The 18,914-nt window shown below is 43.6% G+C and overlaps 1 protein-coding gene and 1 long non-coding RNA gene across 2 annotated transcripts in view; both read right to left on the reverse strand.

Moving 5' to 3' along the window:
* Positions 1 to 8,776, reverse strand: part of LOC117960428 — an 18,891-nt gene extending 10,115 nt beyond the window's left edge. The window contains exon 1 of the long non-coding RNA XR_004660152.1: positions 7,798 to 8,776. This is a non-coding gene — a long non-coding RNA (uncharacterized LOC117960428). The remainder of the gene's footprint in view (positions 1 to 7,797) is intronic.
* Positions 8,777 to 8,797: 21 nt separating this feature from the next.
* Positions 8,798 to 18,914, reverse strand: part of wdr11 (WD repeat domain 11) — a 54,244-nt gene continuing 44,127 nt past the window's right edge. Inside the window, exons 22-29 of the mRNA XM_034898325.1 lie at positions 17,591 to 17,656; positions 16,124 to 16,313; positions 14,263 to 14,358; positions 13,096 to 13,261; positions 12,587 to 12,684; positions 12,150 to 12,295; positions 11,623 to 11,702; positions 8,798 to 9,527 (exon numbers count right to left, since the gene is read on the reverse strand). Coding sequence (XP_034754216.1) covers positions 9,325 to 9,527; positions 11,623 to 11,702; positions 12,150 to 12,295; positions 12,587 to 12,684; positions 13,096 to 13,261; positions 14,263 to 14,358; positions 16,124 to 16,313; positions 17,591 to 17,656 — 1,045 coding nt within the window. The 3' untranslated portion in view covers positions 8,798 to 9,324. The remainder of the gene's footprint in view (positions 9,528 to 11,622; positions 11,703 to 12,149; positions 12,296 to 12,586; positions 12,685 to 13,095; positions 13,262 to 14,262; positions 14,359 to 16,123; positions 16,314 to 17,590; positions 17,657 to 18,914) is intronic.

Raw genomic sequence — 18,914 nt, forward strand, 5'->3', positions numbered from 1 at the left:
GGGGGGGGGGGGGTATGGTGGGAATAGCCTGACAAGTGGATGGAGCTTTATTGGTTGCATTCACCTCAGCATAAAACTAATTCACCGTCGATGACAACCCACAGTGAAGGGGCGAAAGATGAGATGCATTCTTGTTACCCCCTCCCTCAACTACCTACTTTATTAGCTAACCTTCCTGTGACAGAGCTATTCATTCTCTGCCCTACACTACCCTTTTCTCTCAGACACACACTACGCACATGCCCTCTTTCCTCCTCTATCACACACATCAACCCTAACATGTTATATTACCGGCTGGGAATTTATATCGCTTTCAGAATGAAAAAACAACTGCGCCGCGGTCTGGCCAGCAGGGCTCCATCGCTTATGTGCACAGTCTGCCCTTTATGGCTGCAGTAGTGAGGCCCCTCATATACACTGGGCTCAGAATAGACGCAAAGCTGTGACACACACAGGGAATCACAACAGGGCAGTTAAGTAAAAAAAAAAGCCCAAGAAAAGCCTCTTTATCGGTTTTGCCCCCTGTCTGTTCATTTATTAACACGAAGATTAACATGAGGATTCCAAGTATAAAGACAGCGGGATATTTGTCTTGGTTAAGTCATTTATTTATCCCGTCTAGAGCCGTAACTTATCACAGATGAAAGCTAAACAGCCTGTCATTAGTCAGCTCTACCTCTTGATAGGACCATAACTCTCCCAGGAAGTCTGAAGAATAAAAATAAAGAGATAGCATGGCTAGTAGAAGCCGTGTTAAGAATTTTACTTTCAGCATCATCTGGACGATGATGGTAGGACACGCAGTCCTACCATCTCTCCCAGGGTTGCTCGGAAAGCCAGGAATGTGACCCTTCTCAGATCTCCCAGGGCTCCAATGATCTCCACATTGTACATAGGTTAGGTACCCGCACGTCCAGCTGGGCTTTACTAGCAGTCCTTCCTCCAGCAGCGCTGCAGGACTATCAAGTTACCCTGATTTTGGGTCGGCGAAGCCCTCCTGGTTTCACTTAGAGCCCTGTTTCATTATTTCAGATTTATCACTGCCATGTTTGCCAGTTGCCATGTTTTTCTTCCACACGTCCCAAAGTGTAATTCATAGCATCTAATAATGCACAATCCAAGACATTTTAAGGGACAGCAAGTTGGAGTTGTTCCCAGGGTGAAGGGATTAGAGGCTCTCTAGGGGCTGCTGGGTAGAGCAGTTAGCTGTTGCCCAAAGGAGAGAGAAGCCAGTCCTAGAGGAGTGAACATCACTGGATATTTACAGAGTCATTGCATGGCCTAAGCGTCCGGCCTGAAAGCCACAAACACTCCCCTCCCAGCATGCCATTGTGCAAGGCAAACACAGAAGACCCAGAGGATGGCCCAATGGTAAAGTCGTGGATCACTTACAGATCTTTTATGAAAGCTACTTCTCCGTGTTGTTTATCTTACCGAGGCAGAACATCCTCCTCGTATCATCTGCTGTTGATTTTTAAACAATGACCTGTTGATAAATGTGAAGAATATAAACTCACAAGGCTGACATGAAAAATTCAAACTGCTTGGGACACAGTTAAATATGAGTGACAGAGGGAAGAAAATGAGCTATTTCACCACTCACTACATCAATGTAACAGTAGGACTTTGCATCTAATCCCTCAGGGGCCTCTAGGGGCCATTTGACTGTTGTGTTCTTGTGCCGGAAGCTCTCTGGAGGGGTGTGGGGACTTGGAATTGGGATGGAGAAAGAAGGGCAAAAAAAAGAAGGGATTCATCCCCCATAATAGAATTACCGTGGCGAACAAAGCAGGCATTAGTGCACCCACGGTGGCATTTGGAGAAGATCCATCTCTCTTTCCCCTGAGGGACGGCCCTCGCCGCTTAAAGAAAACCAAAATCTAGCCTTTCTCCCCCCCTATCCTCTTTCATCAGCCTTGCCAGATTGCAACAAGGGGCTAAACAGACAAACACGCACCTGCACAAACACACACACACACAGCATTCATCTTGCACTTGTGTGTATGTAATGTGCGACTGCATGTGCGCGCTTACGGTTGGCCATTGCCTCAGCGTTTGGAAGGTTGACCCATCAGAAGGAATTACATCTACATAAGTCCAACAGAACACTGTAAGCACCCTGCCCCACCCTCATCCCGCCTTCTTTCCCCTTCTTCTGTCATCTTTCTATTCTCCCCACTCTGTCTCCTCATCACTTTAACCTTTCATTCCTTCCCTCTTGCCTCTCTTCCTTCTCCCTGTCTGTTACACTTCTAGTCTGATGTAATGTGTTTTTAGTGTGCCAGCATCTCTTCCAGCTGGGTTGCATCAGATATCACTCAAAGAGATCAAGAAGGAGTGTCAGTGTCTGGTGACCTCCAAATATTTTTCACGAGTGTTGGCTTGGCACATCTGAGAGGAGGTTTCCCTGTACTGTACGAGCAGTGTCTATAAGGAATAGCTGCTACACTGATTCCCAGATTAGGAAACAGGCAGCAGCGCTGGTGTCAGATCGTCTCGGTGATAGAGGGAACATGGCGCCTTCATGCACAAACACAGTAAGCTGTTATGAAATGGGCCTGTGACTTCTGGTTGGCTCTCTCACTGCATGACCCACTAACACACACCTTAGCCAGCGAGAAACACGCAGACGCACTGGAATGCGACTCCTCTCAGTGGGATGCAGACAGCGATTCTACGGCCTTACATGTTGAACTGACTGATTTATTAAAATGAATAAACAGTTTAGTGAAATTCATGCAGAGTTTTTAATAATAGGGATGATGCTTTTAGGGGACTGAACTGCGGGATAGATAAGTAGTAGGTATAGAATCATTAAGTAGACACAAGTGTCATCGTAATTAGTTGCATCTACAGAACCAGTCATTCTCATTAATATTCTACATACAGTAGACTACATGCGTAAACTTAAATGGAGTTAGAAGTAGGAGGGGAAGAGGAAGATACTCACACACATCTGTTCTCTGGACCTCTGCTGCCCCCTATTGGAATCTTAATAAACATATCAGTCCTTTGTCAATACCAGGTACAGTATACACTTAGGTTGCACTAATGTTGGCAGTGCAATACTTTGGCCATTAGTGTACAAAACATGAAGGAATTGTCCAATTTTTTTAATTAACCCTTGTGTTGTCCTTTTGGGTAAAAAATTTGCCAATTTTGTCCCCTTTTCAGACTTTTTCAGACCAGTTTTACAGTACTAGTTTTACAGTACTTTTTGGAATCCACGCTCAATAATTCTCATTTATATAGAATTATACGTAATATCTGAGCTTAAAAAAGCAGAAATGAGAAAGTATTTTGACTAATAGATAAGATCAGAGGAACACACAGATGAGTTTGAGTGATCAATTGTATTTGCACAGAGCGTTGTATGGAACCCAATCCATTTTTTGGTAATTTGGTTAAAAAGAAACCCATATTTAAGATATAGACATATTTAAAAGGTGTCAAATTTGACCCAAGGACAACAGGAGAATAAAGATGAAAGACTATTTGTGCAAACACAAACTTTAATCTAACTATAAGTTTAAAATGATGAAATAGAAATAGTAAATTAGCTATTCAGTGTCTTCTTCTATGGGTTAACTCTCTTAACATGTCTTTGAGTCTTGTGCTGCCACTGAAATGGTGACACCTGTGTCCAAATGTATCTCCCAGCAGCTGTAAACAACCAGCCATTTCTGGGGTTTGGTGCATTATGGGACATCATTGTCCATTATTGCCGCACTCCTTCCTTCCTTTAGTCTGAACATACTTTATGCTCAAGACATTGTAAGAATTTGTAGAATTGGTCCCAGTGCTTGAACAAAGCGTATAGCTTTGCGCCCCATACTGTAGCTATGACTATTCTGTGATTGATTTTCATCTGAACTTAACAGTGCAGCGGATGTTTTCCCTAGAAAACCACTGGAGAAAGAGGAGCCTGGACCTGGTTCTCTCTTGGCAGCGCAGCACGTGCTTATCCCCAGGAGTGAGGGGCTGCACGGGCCGCAGCAAAACAGCCCACCGCTGCTGAGCCTCCAGCGTCCCCCCACGGCCCCGCTCTCACACACAGGCCCAGTGTGTCCGGTCGGACTACACAGAGAGGAAACGCATGTACTCCGCTTGAGTAGAAACAAAAACACTCAGCTCCGTGAGAGACCCAAACACAGCAGGATGGTCTCTCTGCGCTCACAGGAAAGAGGCCAGGGCGGTTAAACTGAGATCACTCTGTCTGCTCAGACAACCCAGCTCATATTCATGGATACACAGGCACACATACAGCTTCAGCTAAACACGCTTTCATGCACATATACACAACCAACAATACAGGAAATGGGTCGGCCGCAACACAGGTATCCTTTACATCCTTTACTGGCTCCCACTGTCCGCCGATGAAAGGGAATACCCCTCGTCTGTGCAGCCCTGGGCCCGGCTGGCCGAGCCTACAGCGGCTTATAAAAGGCCATTTCCTTAATAATCATCCCTGCCTTCCCCTGTGCTAATCTCCCAAAGGACAGTGTAAATTAGCCCGGGGAGGGCCACACTGTAGTAGGGTCATCTGTGGCATCTCTATTACCTTATGGCCTGCCATTAAACACAGAAAACACACCGATTTTGGGATCAGCCAGAGGTACAGTGTGGATTTCTGGGTGCCTTTGAGTCCCCTGTGTCTTCATACATTAGACCTGGCTTAAAATGTTCTACTCCCTAAAAGCTTTAAGTATTGTTCTTAAGTATGCTTAAGTATGTGTGTTCATTAGGCTTCTTCTTTCTTCATCTCTTGGCAATGTATTGTTGCAATTAATCAACATCACAGTGATTAATAGGATCTCTCTGCAGCGTCTATTTACATATACAAAGACACCAGAGGGCCTGGATGGGGCTTTAGCTTTGTCAACACTAGCTGTGGAAGAGATCTTTCAACCGTGTCTTTATGGCTTGTTGACATAGCAGTGAGGGTTTCCTATTATACGTGGCATTGATATCATCAGATAAACCTTCTGCTCCCAGTTTGGAAATTTCCCCCAGTGAAATAGGTCTGTCAATCTAAACAGTCTGTAGATGCCACTGTCTGGGCAAGTCTCTTTAAGCAAATCATTTGTCTCTGTCTCACTAACGTACGTTCTGTGAGGATTAGTAGCGTAGAATCATGTTAAAGCCTGTGCAGAAGCTGCGGACAAAACTGCAGTAATTGACGGAGGCAGCCCCACGCTTCTGACACAATGCACTCATTGATTCCTCTTTTCTGTTGTAAATACCAGCCCTGGCCGCAACATGCACGCGTGGAAGCCACAAAAGAGCTGTTTTGGAGATAGCAGGAGCTTTTTAAAAGATTATTCTGTCCGCAAGTCATTACTGGGGCCTCGATAAGAGTTTGTCATCGTGCGGTAATGTTCCATGGATCCTGTTGTTCCCCTATGCAGCGCCCCCCCCCATACCACCATCTTCACTTTACTCTCTCCTGCTCATGCTTCTCTCAAATGGGCGCAATGCGGTGTTGTGGCGAGGTGAGGCCATGGTCTGCTGAACACTGTGACATTCATCTAAATGGAATCAGATAAAGCTGAGGGGCCTGAATACTTTCAACATAAACATCACCTGGAGCCCCAAGCAGGGGCCCCCTGGCAGCACTACTCAGCCAACCAGAGTCTACAAACAACAAGGGGAACAGGGAGATCAACCAATAGCAGAGGCTGAAAGGAGGGAGGAAAATAATTTGTAGCCAATCAGAGGAGCGGCTGGCTGAGGCAATCAGATGAGATCAGGCCCGCGGGTTCCTTCCACGCCAGGCGCTGCCCCCAGATGTGGGCGAGAGGAGGTGATGTGGGGGTGAGAGGGATTGTGTGAGAAAAACATATGGCCTTTACACGTGTAGATCAGGTTCCCTACGGAGCAGACTGGGAGGAAGAAAGTGTTGATAACAGAGAAAACAAGGTGAAAAACTAGATGAAAAACAAGGTCAGCCACATCTACAGTGACATAGAGAGGATACTCATGAGAAACATCAAACAGGCCAACCCAAAGGAAAGCATGCAAATGGCATGCTATTTTACCTTATTTTCAACACAGGTCAAAAGGACAAGTGTGAAACAGCAATCAACATACCTCGACAAATAATTAGCTTCATTAATGCAGCAGCCACCCAACCCAAACATTCTTGGGGTGTGAGCTTCCTAAAGAATGCTTTCAAATGTCTGGGGGAGGGTGTTGCAGAAACAACAGAAGATGGGACAATTACAGAGAAAATGAAGAATGAACTCAGTGGTAACACTCCGAGAGGAGGAGTACAACAAAGTGGAAAACACACAAACGCAGAAGAAGACATGGTGGGTTTTCAGTTAGAGGTGCAAGCAGGCATGGACATGCCCATCGTGGATAAAGCCATCCGTCAGCACCAGGGGGAGAACATGCTCATGGGAACCGGATGACCCGCTGCGTTTCACTGTGTATGCCCCACAGACTGTGCAGTGTTTGGTAGAAGACCCGGTTCAATGGCTGCTTTTACAGATGATTGACAAAGTGTAGCAGCGAGACGGCTGTATACGATTGATTTAGAGCCGGCTGGTAATTCTTGAAACAGGGGAGGCTAGGCATTTCCATATGTTAAATGAACAGCAGTGCTCCCCACAGCGTTGGAGCCAAACACTTAATCTTGTGTTTCTGATACTACTTTGAATCCTTATTTCAGGAGTGGGGAGAGGGGGGGGGGGCACTACAGCAAAACAGCAGATGGAAACAAGGCTTCCAGGAAAGCAGTGGAGTCCAGCAAGAACATGAGTTGGCATGGACTCTGCCTGGTTCCTTTAGGAGGAGGAAAAGTAAGGACAGATAGAAAAAAGAGGAATAAAGTACATATAATGTGAAGAAGGGAAGTGACAAGTGAGGATGGCTGGATGGGAGTTGTTATCAGAGCCATTTGGCTATCTGGGTGGTAGCCTTAAGTATAAGCAGTGGGACAGAATAGAAATCCTGTGGTGCGGCGGCGCATACTGATGACCTGGCTGTAACGGCTGGACCGGCTCTCCGGCAGTTATTCATTAAACCATTAAAGGAACACAATCTACTCATTTGTGAGCCCTTCTGTTTCAGACTGTTTTTCTTCCTTTTGTGATCTGCTTTCTTGCAGGAGAGAAAGAGAGAGAGAAGAAAAAGAATGAATAAATCTGAGGCAAAAAAACAGTGAGAACGGTTGGACCTGGACGGGGAGGCGAAGCCAGCTGTTGGCTCTCCTTCTGAGCAGAAAAGAAGTCATTAATAGCGGAAGGGAGACTCATTCAAGAACCAATTCACTTCTGAGACAGTTTGATAAATGAACGAATGTTCAAATTCAATCTACCTGGGTTGAAATTAAAGGAGGATAATTGCAAAGAGCACTTGCTAATAGGAGTTTTTTTCCTCACAAAGTGACTGCCATGAAACAGAAGAGCCAGCCACTTTGCATCCTGTTGAGGAGTGAGAGCGCCCTCTTGTGTCCACATCTTTAGAGGCAAACAGCACACTGAAAACATAAAGTTAATAACATTGATTTTATTGCCATCAATATATACATATATCTTATTTTTTCTCTTGTAATATTTATATAGCATAGAGCATTAGGATCACTGTACAAACAATGAACACAACAATGAAAAAAGGCTTAACTTCATCTTTTGTTCATAAGTACAAAGAAAAGCAGCGAGTGTTAATCACACTAGTGCCTAATCCTAAGAGGCAGTGCAACACATGTTGATCCCACAACACTGCATGGCGTGATTGGAGGAAGATACACAACACCAGGTAAACTACAGCTGGTTACCTGCGGGGTTGTGGGACTCCTACAGTATGTTGGTGGAGCTATGTGAAACGGATCTACAGGAACCTGTAGTCCCCCACTGAAAGAGGCCTGGGTTGCCATAGTGACACTGCCTGGGGTTAACTGTAACACAAGAGAACCAGCACTGACGTGTTTATGAAACACAATAACACACTTATAAAAGGTCCTGCGGATGGAGTTACGGTCTCGTTTCAGGACCACTAAACACGTTACAAGGTATTTAAACACACAATCACTAAAGGCTTTGCATTGTCATGCAGATGATGATGTTTTGATGTTCAGTAGGTAGTTCACTATGACAACATGAGGCAAAAGCAGAGCAGAGGAGATGAGACAGCAGGTCTAAACCGTTTGCTAAACTGTGATCGTGATGGGCAACAGAGGAAGCAGCACAGATTATTGTTTGTGTGTAAAGGATCCTTCCGAGGTCTGATTAAAATGAGTTACAACACATTTTGACAGCTCTTCTTGTAATACGCACACACCAGAGAACAACCTCATTATACACACATCAAAGAATACAGAGAGAAAACTATCCTCTCAAGTCTTCGTAAAAGTAGAAAATTAAAAATTCCATTTGGCAGGAATGGATTACCCAGCATCTCTTCAACTAAACTCTACTCAAGCTAATTAAATGGTATCACTGAGGTGGCAGCAGCCCGATTCCTCTCCCCTCTGTGCTCTGGGAGATGAGATAATATACTAATAAGTGTCTACTGAGTCGGAGTGACCTGGCGTCCAACAGTTACAGCTGCAGAGGTTGGTGCAGCAGCAGGCTTTGGTGAGTTGATTACACAGCACCACCTGCTGTGAATATACAGCGGTCTGTTGTGTGCCTGTCTGGAGCAATATTGTGTCTCTGGACTACTAGGAGTGTAAAAAAAAAAGTGATCATTCAAATAATGCAGTGTTTTTGGTTAAATCAAGAGTGCAAAAAATTATAATTTTGGAATTCAGTCATTAGATAGACATGGATTAATAGTGGGGGGGGGGGGGGGGGCTTCTGTAAGGGCGGTGCATTTTCAAAATGAAATAGGGAACATAATTTTGGGATAAATCCATTCTGCCACATTTAATCTCAGCAGCAATAAGGCTAATTTAACCTGTTGAGCTACAACAATACTTTGAAGTTATTATTACAGACACAAAATAAAGCTTAACAAGCAACCATTAAAAATCACAGACTGTTATCAACTATGTCAACTTCCATTGTTGGGGAGGGGGATCAGGACAAGTGTGTTTTCTTTTGGGGATCTTACATGCATACACATATGTGCACAAACACACACTGGTCATACCGAACATTAAGAAATGTCAAACTCGCTAAGGACACAGACTTCAGTGACGGACCGGCAGCTTCACATGGAGGAATCTCCTCATCTCTCCTGTCTTCTCATGATGATCGTGATTCCCCTGTGATGCTGACACGGTAAATTCACAACGGTCACACTATTGAAGTTAGAATGAATGGCCGTTCTTTGATTTGTACCAAAGAGTATGTCATCCGTTCTCCAGTCTTTCCGGGGTCACTCGGTGCTAACCCGGCTCAGCTCGACTCCCTCTTCGCCTGGAATGGCTTCTGGCACGCTCCCCTCTCCCTGGAACAGCTCCTCCATCAGCTGCTCCCCGGCGCTGCCCGCCCGCGATGCCCACAGAGCGGCGCCTTCCCTCAGGCCCAGTGAGCGCAGCATCCGCGCATACTCCAAAAATACAGATTTGATAAGTTTATGTGCAAACGCAAGTCAAGGAGAACTGACAATATTTTATGGGACAAACAAAAAAACTACAGTGGGCCAATGAAAGCTGTCATCACTCAAACATATTAAGGTTTGTGCTACCACACACTAGATTATCACATCCTAAAAATTAGAAGGTGGAACATGTAGCCATGGGTTGAACCAATGAAACTGATTAGAGGCGATTATAACATGCTTAACATCAAAATGTCCAAGTACAAACATCTAAATAACTGAGTTTTAAAATAAGTTGAATGCAGGTAGTACCATACAGAATTATAGGGGTCACTGAATGGGCTAGGGAGGAAAACAATATGGATTAGATGTGGTGACATTTGCAGTCACCAGTTCTTAGAGACTCTACACTCTATTTTCCTGCCTGTGCCATGTCAGCAGTAGCATACATTTAGATGCAATACAAGTTTTGTTAGTTGTCTATGTTTGTGTGCTTAGTGGCCTTTTCTTGACTCCAAATGCAGCCTCCAAAATGTATATTACATTCAACACCTCTCTAAAACAAGTTCGACGTAAAAAAGGTCTTTATGACCTTTATGGAGGGAGGATTTGTTGCTTGGCTGTTGCGCTGACTGCATTACTTAGTTTTAGCTCGGGCAACTGAATGTATGCAGCCTCTCGGCCACACACTGAGCATGGTTTTCCCTACTGTCGATAATAGATTAGTTGGGGGACACACACTAGCACCTGTGCCTTGAGATTGCAGTGTCTGGGCCCAGTTTATGTTTGTATTATAAATAAATCTGTCACCTTCATTTCTAAAAAAGTACAACAGCGGATATTAAAGGTATAAAATGTTTCTTTTATCGGTTGGTGTTTGTAAACCCAGCAATAAAAAAGAAACGGTGGTTTAGCGAGATAGAGAGTGAATGAAGAGAGTGAGAAGCAATGCGAGAACAAAGCCGTGAATCAGAGCAATGGAAAGAATAAAAAAGTTATTTTGGATTGTTTTACTACTGTTTCAAAGCACACATAAACACATCCACACCTCTGAGCTTTGTCCTGTCGCTGCATGTGTGTGTGTGTTGGTTCAACAGACACACTGACTGACGGCACAGAGCAGAGGTCACCCCTGGGTGCCTTCTGCTTCAGTGTGAGACACAGAGGGGGGGGGTGACAAAACGGCAGCATTGAGAATGAGACCGGGCTGTAGAACCTGCGCTAGGGGTTACACACCGACGTGACAGGCCCAACGGCTTCTTGCTGACAGCCAGAAATGACGAGCAAAATAAGAAGAAAAGAGAAAATCCAGGGAGAGGGCAGGGCCTCCGCAGATCCAGACACCACCACACACGTAATGATTGAGAGGGGTTACTTTTGTCTTAGTCTAAACATAGTTTTTTTGGAAAAATCCTACATATTAGGCTTTTAAGTCACATGCTTACTAACTCTGAGAATGAGATATTGTTAGCTCTTGACAGACAGCTTGGCCCTCTGCAGGCTTAATCTGCTCCTGGTCTGGTCTTCATCCATAATAATTCACTAAGAGGCTACAAGCCATTGCTGACAAATGAGCAAACCAAAAGGGGGTGTCTTCATTTCAGTGGATGCACAGTACTGATACATTTCTAGATGAAATATTGTTTTAGGGTGAGTTTTTTGTTTCTTCTGTAATTGCTATATGTGGGGTTACATAAAAGTAAAGAATTAATATGTAATATAAAACACATTTTCTACAACATTTCTAGATTGTCTTCCATTAGAAATGTTGTGTATATAAAAAGGACCGGCTGGATTAATCCAGTAGCCATAGAGTTAACTCCTCACCCTGTTGAGGAGTTAACAAGATCATCTCCATTGTGTCATGTGACAATATGCTCGATCCTTGACTTGAATGCAATAGGTTTTTTAAAGTCTAGAATCGAAAAGTTCTCTTATGAGTCTGGGGCATAACTGAGCTCTGTGATCAAAGTGTCATAGGATGTGCTTGGTGGAGCATTTCAACTGTCCATGGGGAAAAAGCTCGCTGCAATCAAGGGCACATCTGTTGAAGAGATGGACAGAGTAACCAGGGGAGCTATCTCTGATTATAAATGACCTTAGAGTGCAGTAATGGGTTTTCAAAAAGGATATTGGAAGAGTCATTGGCCTCCATCACTCCGTACTTCAGACAGGCTTCAATGAAGAGAGCGGCGCGATCAAAGTGCCTCATGCTGCCCAAGAGAGGAGGGAAAGAAAAAGGCAGAAAAAGGTGAGAGCTATTGTGAGAAACCAGTATAACCCCTGCCTTGATGCCTGTGATCCTAAAGCTAACAGCAGCCCTGTCGTCCTGATTCTGCTCTAATTCTCTAAGAGAGCTTTTGCTGCCAGAGCAAAAGCTGTCAGAGAGAAGGACAAGTAGTCCAACAGAAAAAGATACGCAGCATACACAAAAAGGAAAATAACACATTTAATAAAAGGGAATATTAAAGAATGCAAATTAAATGGGAATCTTGTGAAATGTGTTATTTGCATGTATGTATTTACTCTACCAGGCGAGCTTACCAAGTGCCAAAGATATTGGACTTTTCAACAGCTCAGTCTTAGACAATGCCGAACACACCATTTTTTGGGAATGTCTGAATATATAGGCTCATAACAGCATCAATCTTGGCACTTACCTTTGTAGCATCTCTCCTACTTTGTAAAAGCAGCCCAGGGAAAGCAGCACCATGATAGCTTTGGATTTCTGGTTGACCTGCGGGGAGCAAAGGTGCTCCGCCCAGCGCTTCAGCACATCTGAGCTCTCCGCTGGGTTCAGACGCACCTGAAAAACCACCCACACACCCACACACCCACACACACACACACACACACACACACACACACACACACACACACACACACGCACGCACACACACACACCCAAGCACGCACGCACGCACACATTGTTGTGTTTACCACATTATAATGCTCATAAGAAATACTTAAAATATATATACTTAATATACACACTTAACACCAACCCACCAACCACATGCCCACACACTCACAAACTATCCAAACATTACACAGTATCTGATGTTTCCTGCTGACGGACGCCGTCATGCTGTGTTACCTTAGCCAGCCAGGCAGCACGGTTCCACTCCCCGTAGGTCTGCAAGTAGCGGCAAGCATCCGCTGCCTTGTCAATCAAACACAGCAGCTGTACCCCCTCTGACAGACAGCAAGAAAGAAGAAATAGTACACGATTGAGAGTTGGAGAGATGATGGTTTTTCGCTACCGAGGTGGCAAACTCTGCCTAGACACCAGTGTGAAAAGTTCTTCCCAAACTGTAAATCTGCTGGCAGAAACTCCACTCATTATGCAATACTAGATTTTAATCTGTAAAGAATCTATAGGTTGGAGTCTTTCCAGGTAGATTAATAGCTTTTTAAAACCTCTATACAATCCATATTTGTATGGTGTCTAGTTAATGTAAAAGGAAAAAAAAAAGATGAATTATTTAAAGATTTTTTTAAGGCCCTTTCAAAGCTGCAGACACCCACACAGAGAATGCTGCTGATACTCCTTAAAATAAGAACGGAGAAGGTTGCTCACTGCTTTCAGACATACAGTAACACTACCTGCTAGCTTGCCGTTGGCAATCATGTTAGTGGCCACTAGTTTGATGGTGGACTGTGAGGGGCCTGAAGAGGTGATGGTGGTCACTAGGCACGCCTTGAGCGAATCACAGTAGTAGCTGGTGTTGTCTGCGCTCGTCTCCAACAGTAACTGCACTGCTCGGTCCGTCTGAGAGCAGCAACAAAGAGATGAAGATGTAATGACTGCGGTTGCGAAGAGAAACAAGGCATCAGCAGCAGAGACAGGTAACCAGTGTGTGAGCAGAGCATGCTGAGAGTAAAAGGGAAATTATGTTTATTATTGTGCTTTTCATCTGGTGTAGATGAAGGCTTGAGCTGATGCACGGGTGAGCTCAAGCTGGCCTTTGAATGTCTGCAACTCCAACACGCAGCCTGCCGATTGCAGCCTGTGATTAAAAGGAGAGTGGTGATGCTGAGAGGATAAGGAGGTGACTCCAATCCCTCGGGCTGAGACGCCAAGGAAGACCGAGGCAGCACTTATTGTCCATCTTGCTTCATTAGACTCCACAGCACCAATATGATCTATTTACCATTATGCCAATATGTATGCCCAGCTAGGCAGAGTGTGCGTGTGTGTCTGTGTGAGAGAGATACCACTAGTGTGTAGTCTAAAACTGGAAAACGTGAGCAGTAACTCTTATCTAATGTTAATTAGATAAGAAATATGAGTTAATGAGTTAATGTTATTTTATATATTAATGTAATCTAGTTTTGCCAGACCATCAGACCACAGGGTCTGGTGAGTCCACACAGCATTCTGTGATGCAAGAAAAACGTGCTATGGTTTATTGGTATTTCTGTAAACCAATCAGTATCGTCATGGGAGGTGCTAAGTGCCGGACAGAGCCATAGGTGCTACCGCAAAATAGCCCCGTGAAAGAAGTTGTTTTGATGCAACGTGTGTACGTTCAAAAGGTAGTTTTGGTCGTGCAACAGAAAACTAAAATTGGACAGATAGTCTAGCTGTCTGTATTTACCCTGCAAAGATCTGAGGAGCAGTTAACCATAGTCACACATTTCCAACACAAAGAAAGTCCAACGTAATGGACATTTGGCCGGAAATATCATCAGGTGGAATATGAATGCAACATGTACCGTGTGTGTGTGTGTGTAGCCACCCTACAAGACATGAGTGTGTGCAACACTTACCTGACCCAGCAGGAGGAGCTGGTCAGCACATTTCTTTGTGTGGTCATAACTGGAGCGCTTCACCTCCTGCAGGTGAACTCGATCCAACTGGAACTTCTGTTGAGCCACAAAGTAAAGGTTGAGCCACAAGTAACGTTATTTGTTTGTTTGTTTTTTTACATTCTGCTTCCATAGATCCACTGTCAAACTGTGTACATATGTGTGGGTGAGAGACAGTAACGGATGGATTATTGGACATTAGCAAGTCAAGTAATGATAAGCAAAAGAGATATGGAGGACAAGTATAGAAATACAGATCACAGAGATGGAGAGTGTAATTATAAAGTCTTTAAAATATTCAGGAGTTTTCAAAGCGTTTCTGGTGCCACTGTCTACCACACTCATTACTGCTGTCTTTTTTCTCTCATTATTTCATTACATGTTCCCTGATGGGAGACCACATTCATTTTTTGAGTCAGCAAATGATAGGCATTAAACATGAAAACAGCAATAGATATATTCAAAGTATGAGTTTTAAATGAGATTTAGGGAGGGATGGGTGGGGGGGATTATACAATAAGAGGAAAGATAAGAAGAAAATGTGTTGTGTGTCTGTGTGTGTATATCTATATCCGACAGAGCAGCTTTACTTTTGTTGCACTTTATTATGATGAATTCTTCTGTGAGTCACAGCTGTGGGCTCGGATATTAGTAATTACAGTCAGACTGCTACCACTGATGCTGTTTCATGACTACAGGATTCGAATAGTTGCAGACTGTCAGGGTAGCACTTTGAAAGTCTTAACTACGTGGTCACTGCGTGTCCCCTCATTAACTGGGAGTACAACTTTCACAAAAAACATAGTACATAATCGATTTTAAGAAAAGAAGCAAAACAGGACAGGCTCATTTGAAGGCCACCTACATTCTGCTACCGTTATCCTCAATGCAAGCTAAAAGCTAGTTGACATTTTTCTTAACTGCCTAATTGTCTTTCATCAGAAGAGATACACCTTCTTTCCTCTCCTCTGCTTCCTTGGGTATATTGATGCAGCTCTGTGGAGGAAAAAGACCTACCAAAGAACTACTGTCTTTACTTGCACAGTGTGCCAAATTTTTAAGTACTACCAACAGTTTTTATCTGCAACCTGGACATAAAAACCATGCTTGGGTTCAATCCAATTTAAAAAACAAAATAATACACCTTTTAGCAAAACAACCTTTGCATTCAATATGGCAACATAAAGATGGGTGTCTATTTTCAAATAGGCTGTGGCTGCCATGTTGACCAGGAGAGTGATGCGGGGAGACACAGCAGAGGATGACCAATTAACAGGAATAATTTAAGTTGGAAAAAACAGGACACTCAAGGCGTGGTTAATAAGAATCATCAGCAGGACGCTGATGTCATTGCAGGATGTCATTGCTCTATGACCTGAGCAATGACACGGCACAAACAAGAGTTTTTTTTAATTGAGCGTGTCCCGGCGTGGGCTAGAATCTTTAGAGGAAATGTTGGGGACATTAAATGTAGTGAGGTTGAAGTGAGAAATAGATTTGACCTCAAAAGGCTTAAAGATGTGAGATGCTTCCCTTAAAGACCGGGGCTTAGTGAGACAACAGAGGAAATACACAATGGCATTGATAATAAAATGTACTGTGTGACTGGGGCGATGTTGTTCACTGTGGATGACAAGGGACAGCCTTATGGGATATTGAGCGCGGTCTTGAAGTGAGGATAGTAACTGTCTCTGCATGACCCCTACGGGAATTTTGAAATGCTGACTGCAGGGCATTTGTCTCCATTGTCTCGGTGTATTAAAGACAGAAAAAGGCAACAAAAGTAAGCAAACCCTTTATCTTCTTTTGTTGTTTCACTAACCTGGAAGTAAGAGCTCTCACACAGAACGTCGTGGCAGATGTCCAGGTGGTTCGGAGGAGACATCTGGGTTCCTTCACTTTTGGCCTGACCCTCTGCAGTGGACACACCTAGCTGACGAGCCTGGGCAAACGACTGGAGGTAGTGTGACGCCACTGTCCAGAAGTGAAGGTCCGACTCATCCCCGAACAGCCTGCGGTTTACCACAACAACGCATCAGCTGGGCCCAGAGTGGATAATGTTCCCTTTGGAGAAGTTAGCCAAGTTCTGCAGTCTGAACCTGGTTCTTCGAGTAGTTTTCTCACTAATGACCATAGTTTCTGTATCTTCCCACCCACGCCTCGCTCTTTCAGCTCCCCTCCACCCCCTCTACATCCTCCTTTATTCTTTTCTTTCCTTTACTTCCCTCAGCCTCCTTTAAACATATCTGCACAAACCCACCGCTGTTGCTAGGTTACCTAGCCACATACACAATGGCATGAAAACTTGGCAAATGTGCCAAATGGAGAGACATCATGAGCCCTCGTGGTGAGCACTGTCATAGTATTCAGCGTGGTAAAAGGGTCTTTCCAGGTAAATCATTGCTTTAATAACAGGAAAGAAACGAGGGGGAGATATTGCATTTCCACTCAGACTGGCGGTTATAGATTTGTCAGATGCTCGAGGGAAATGAGAACTGGAGCAGAGATGAGATCAGAGGTGCTGACACCAGCTCTCACATCGCGCTTTTTGGTGGAAATACAGAATCACAGCTTGTACAGTTACAGCAAAAATGAATCCAGTTTTTCAGGCAGATCATTTGACAGTTTTAAAAACAAATGCCTAGTAATATTGGATCATCTTGTTTATCTTTCCCGAGTAAATTACATATTCTGAATGAAGCAAAATGTAAACTAAATTAGTAACATGTTACAATTTTATATTGATATTCCAAAAAAGAACAGGTAGAAAAGCTTAAATGATCATGTTGAAGTATACCCTAATGTACAGATTTCTGCTATGCAGGCTTATCACTTCTGATCCATTTAATTATGTCTTGCTCGGTTTAATTATGTTCCAGTCAATCAGTAGTAGCTTGATTGCAAACCCAATTCTGCTTAAGATAATTGTAACAAATAGAACCACTCTACTGCCCAACCTCAACATTCACACAGACAGACAGGGATACATTAGCAGAAGCAAACACATTGAGTCAAAGACTAGTTTAACAAGTGTGTTTTGTGCTTGCAGTTACATTATTATGAGAGACGACATCCAACTTCAAGCATAGCAACTGTTTTGTCTGCTATTTAGTATTTTACTTCTCATGGAAACTCAGTACTTCAGGAGTCTTTGACATAGGTGCACTGTCTGAATGTTAACAACATAATACATAATCTCGCTGGGGTACCAGTAAACCCCCATGGACACAGTACAATCAGGGCAGAACACAAACAGCGCTAACTCAGAGAATGCTGAGTTGTAACTCACCGTGAGACCAGAAGGCAACGCTGCAGCAGGCTGAGCTCCGGGTCCTGCAGCACACTTTTCATATCGCTGGGGAGCCAATCAGAGACAGACAATCAGAACACAGCGAGAGCCAATTACACACTCAAACACACCGGGTCCAGTGCGGCTGTTAGTGGAGATTCCTTTTATCTGTCAACCCGCAGACGACGTTCTCTTTGGGCCTGTTGTTTCAAAACAAAAGACCCTGTGGCTCATGCACAAAGACATACATGTCTGATTGTTGCCGTTTGCATTGTGACAATAATTTCAAATATCTTGTTTTGAGCTATAGTGTGTAAATATCATCACTGGAGAGAAGTACAGTTGTTAGCTTTGGTTCAATGCTGCTATCATATCCTGATCAGTATACAGATCTTGGCGTGACGCTGGACGAGAAGCTGTCAGTGTTCTAGTTCAGTCAGAGGGAAGAGCACCGGGATTGGAACAAAGTTAAACAGCGTGGTATTCTGGGATTCCATACTTATATACAATTCCATAATCTGTGTGTCCTGTGCAGCTATGCTATTGGTGTTTAGGGTTTCTGTAAACACACAAGTTTTAACACTGTGCATTATGGATCTTTTTGGGAAATCCATCAATTTACCTCACTTTTGACCATAAGTGGCGATACGGTAGGGTAATCTCCAAACATCAGCCAGAAATGTCAAATGCAAATGAGAGACCCACTAAAAGGATATTTCCTTTATTTCATTTCAAAAGAAAAATGTTTCTCATGTATGAAGAACATTGGTCTGCTGATATATAGTATAAATAAAAATTATGAATGTATTGTCCCAAAGAGAATAGCTACAGTGTGGAACTTAAGTATAATTTTCACAAAAGACAAAGATTATTTTTAATTGTAGGCCTTTAATGACAGGACAGCTGAAGAAGAGAAAGGGGAGAGAGAGGGGAATGACATGTGGCAAAGAGCCACAGGTCGGAGTTGAACCTTGGCCCGCTGCGTTGAGGACTCTATATATGGACGCCCGCTCTACCAACTGAGCTATCAGGGCGCACAGACAAAGAGAGAGCGGCTGGTTTAATGTCTCAATGAAATTAATGTTCATTTTTTATTTAACTTTCCTTTCTATTAGGACATAAGGGATGTCTTATTTTATTTAAATGACATTAATTTATGTTGATACTTTTGAGTGAATGAAAGTGTATGAAATTGTATGAAAACGTGTATAAAAAAGCATATGAAAGTGTATGAAAAATTTGAGTAGTCCATCTTCGACCGCTTATCCGGTATCGGGTCGCGGGGGCAGCAGCTCCAGCAGGGGACCCCAAACTTCCCTTTCCC

Source organism: Etheostoma cragini, chromosome 17 (genome assembly GCF_013103735.1).
Source record: "Etheostoma cragini isolate CJK2018 chromosome 17, CSU_Ecrag_1.0, whole genome shotgun sequence".
Lineage (NCBI taxonomy): Eukaryota > Metazoa > Chordata > Actinopteri > Perciformes > Percidae > Etheostoma > Etheostoma cragini.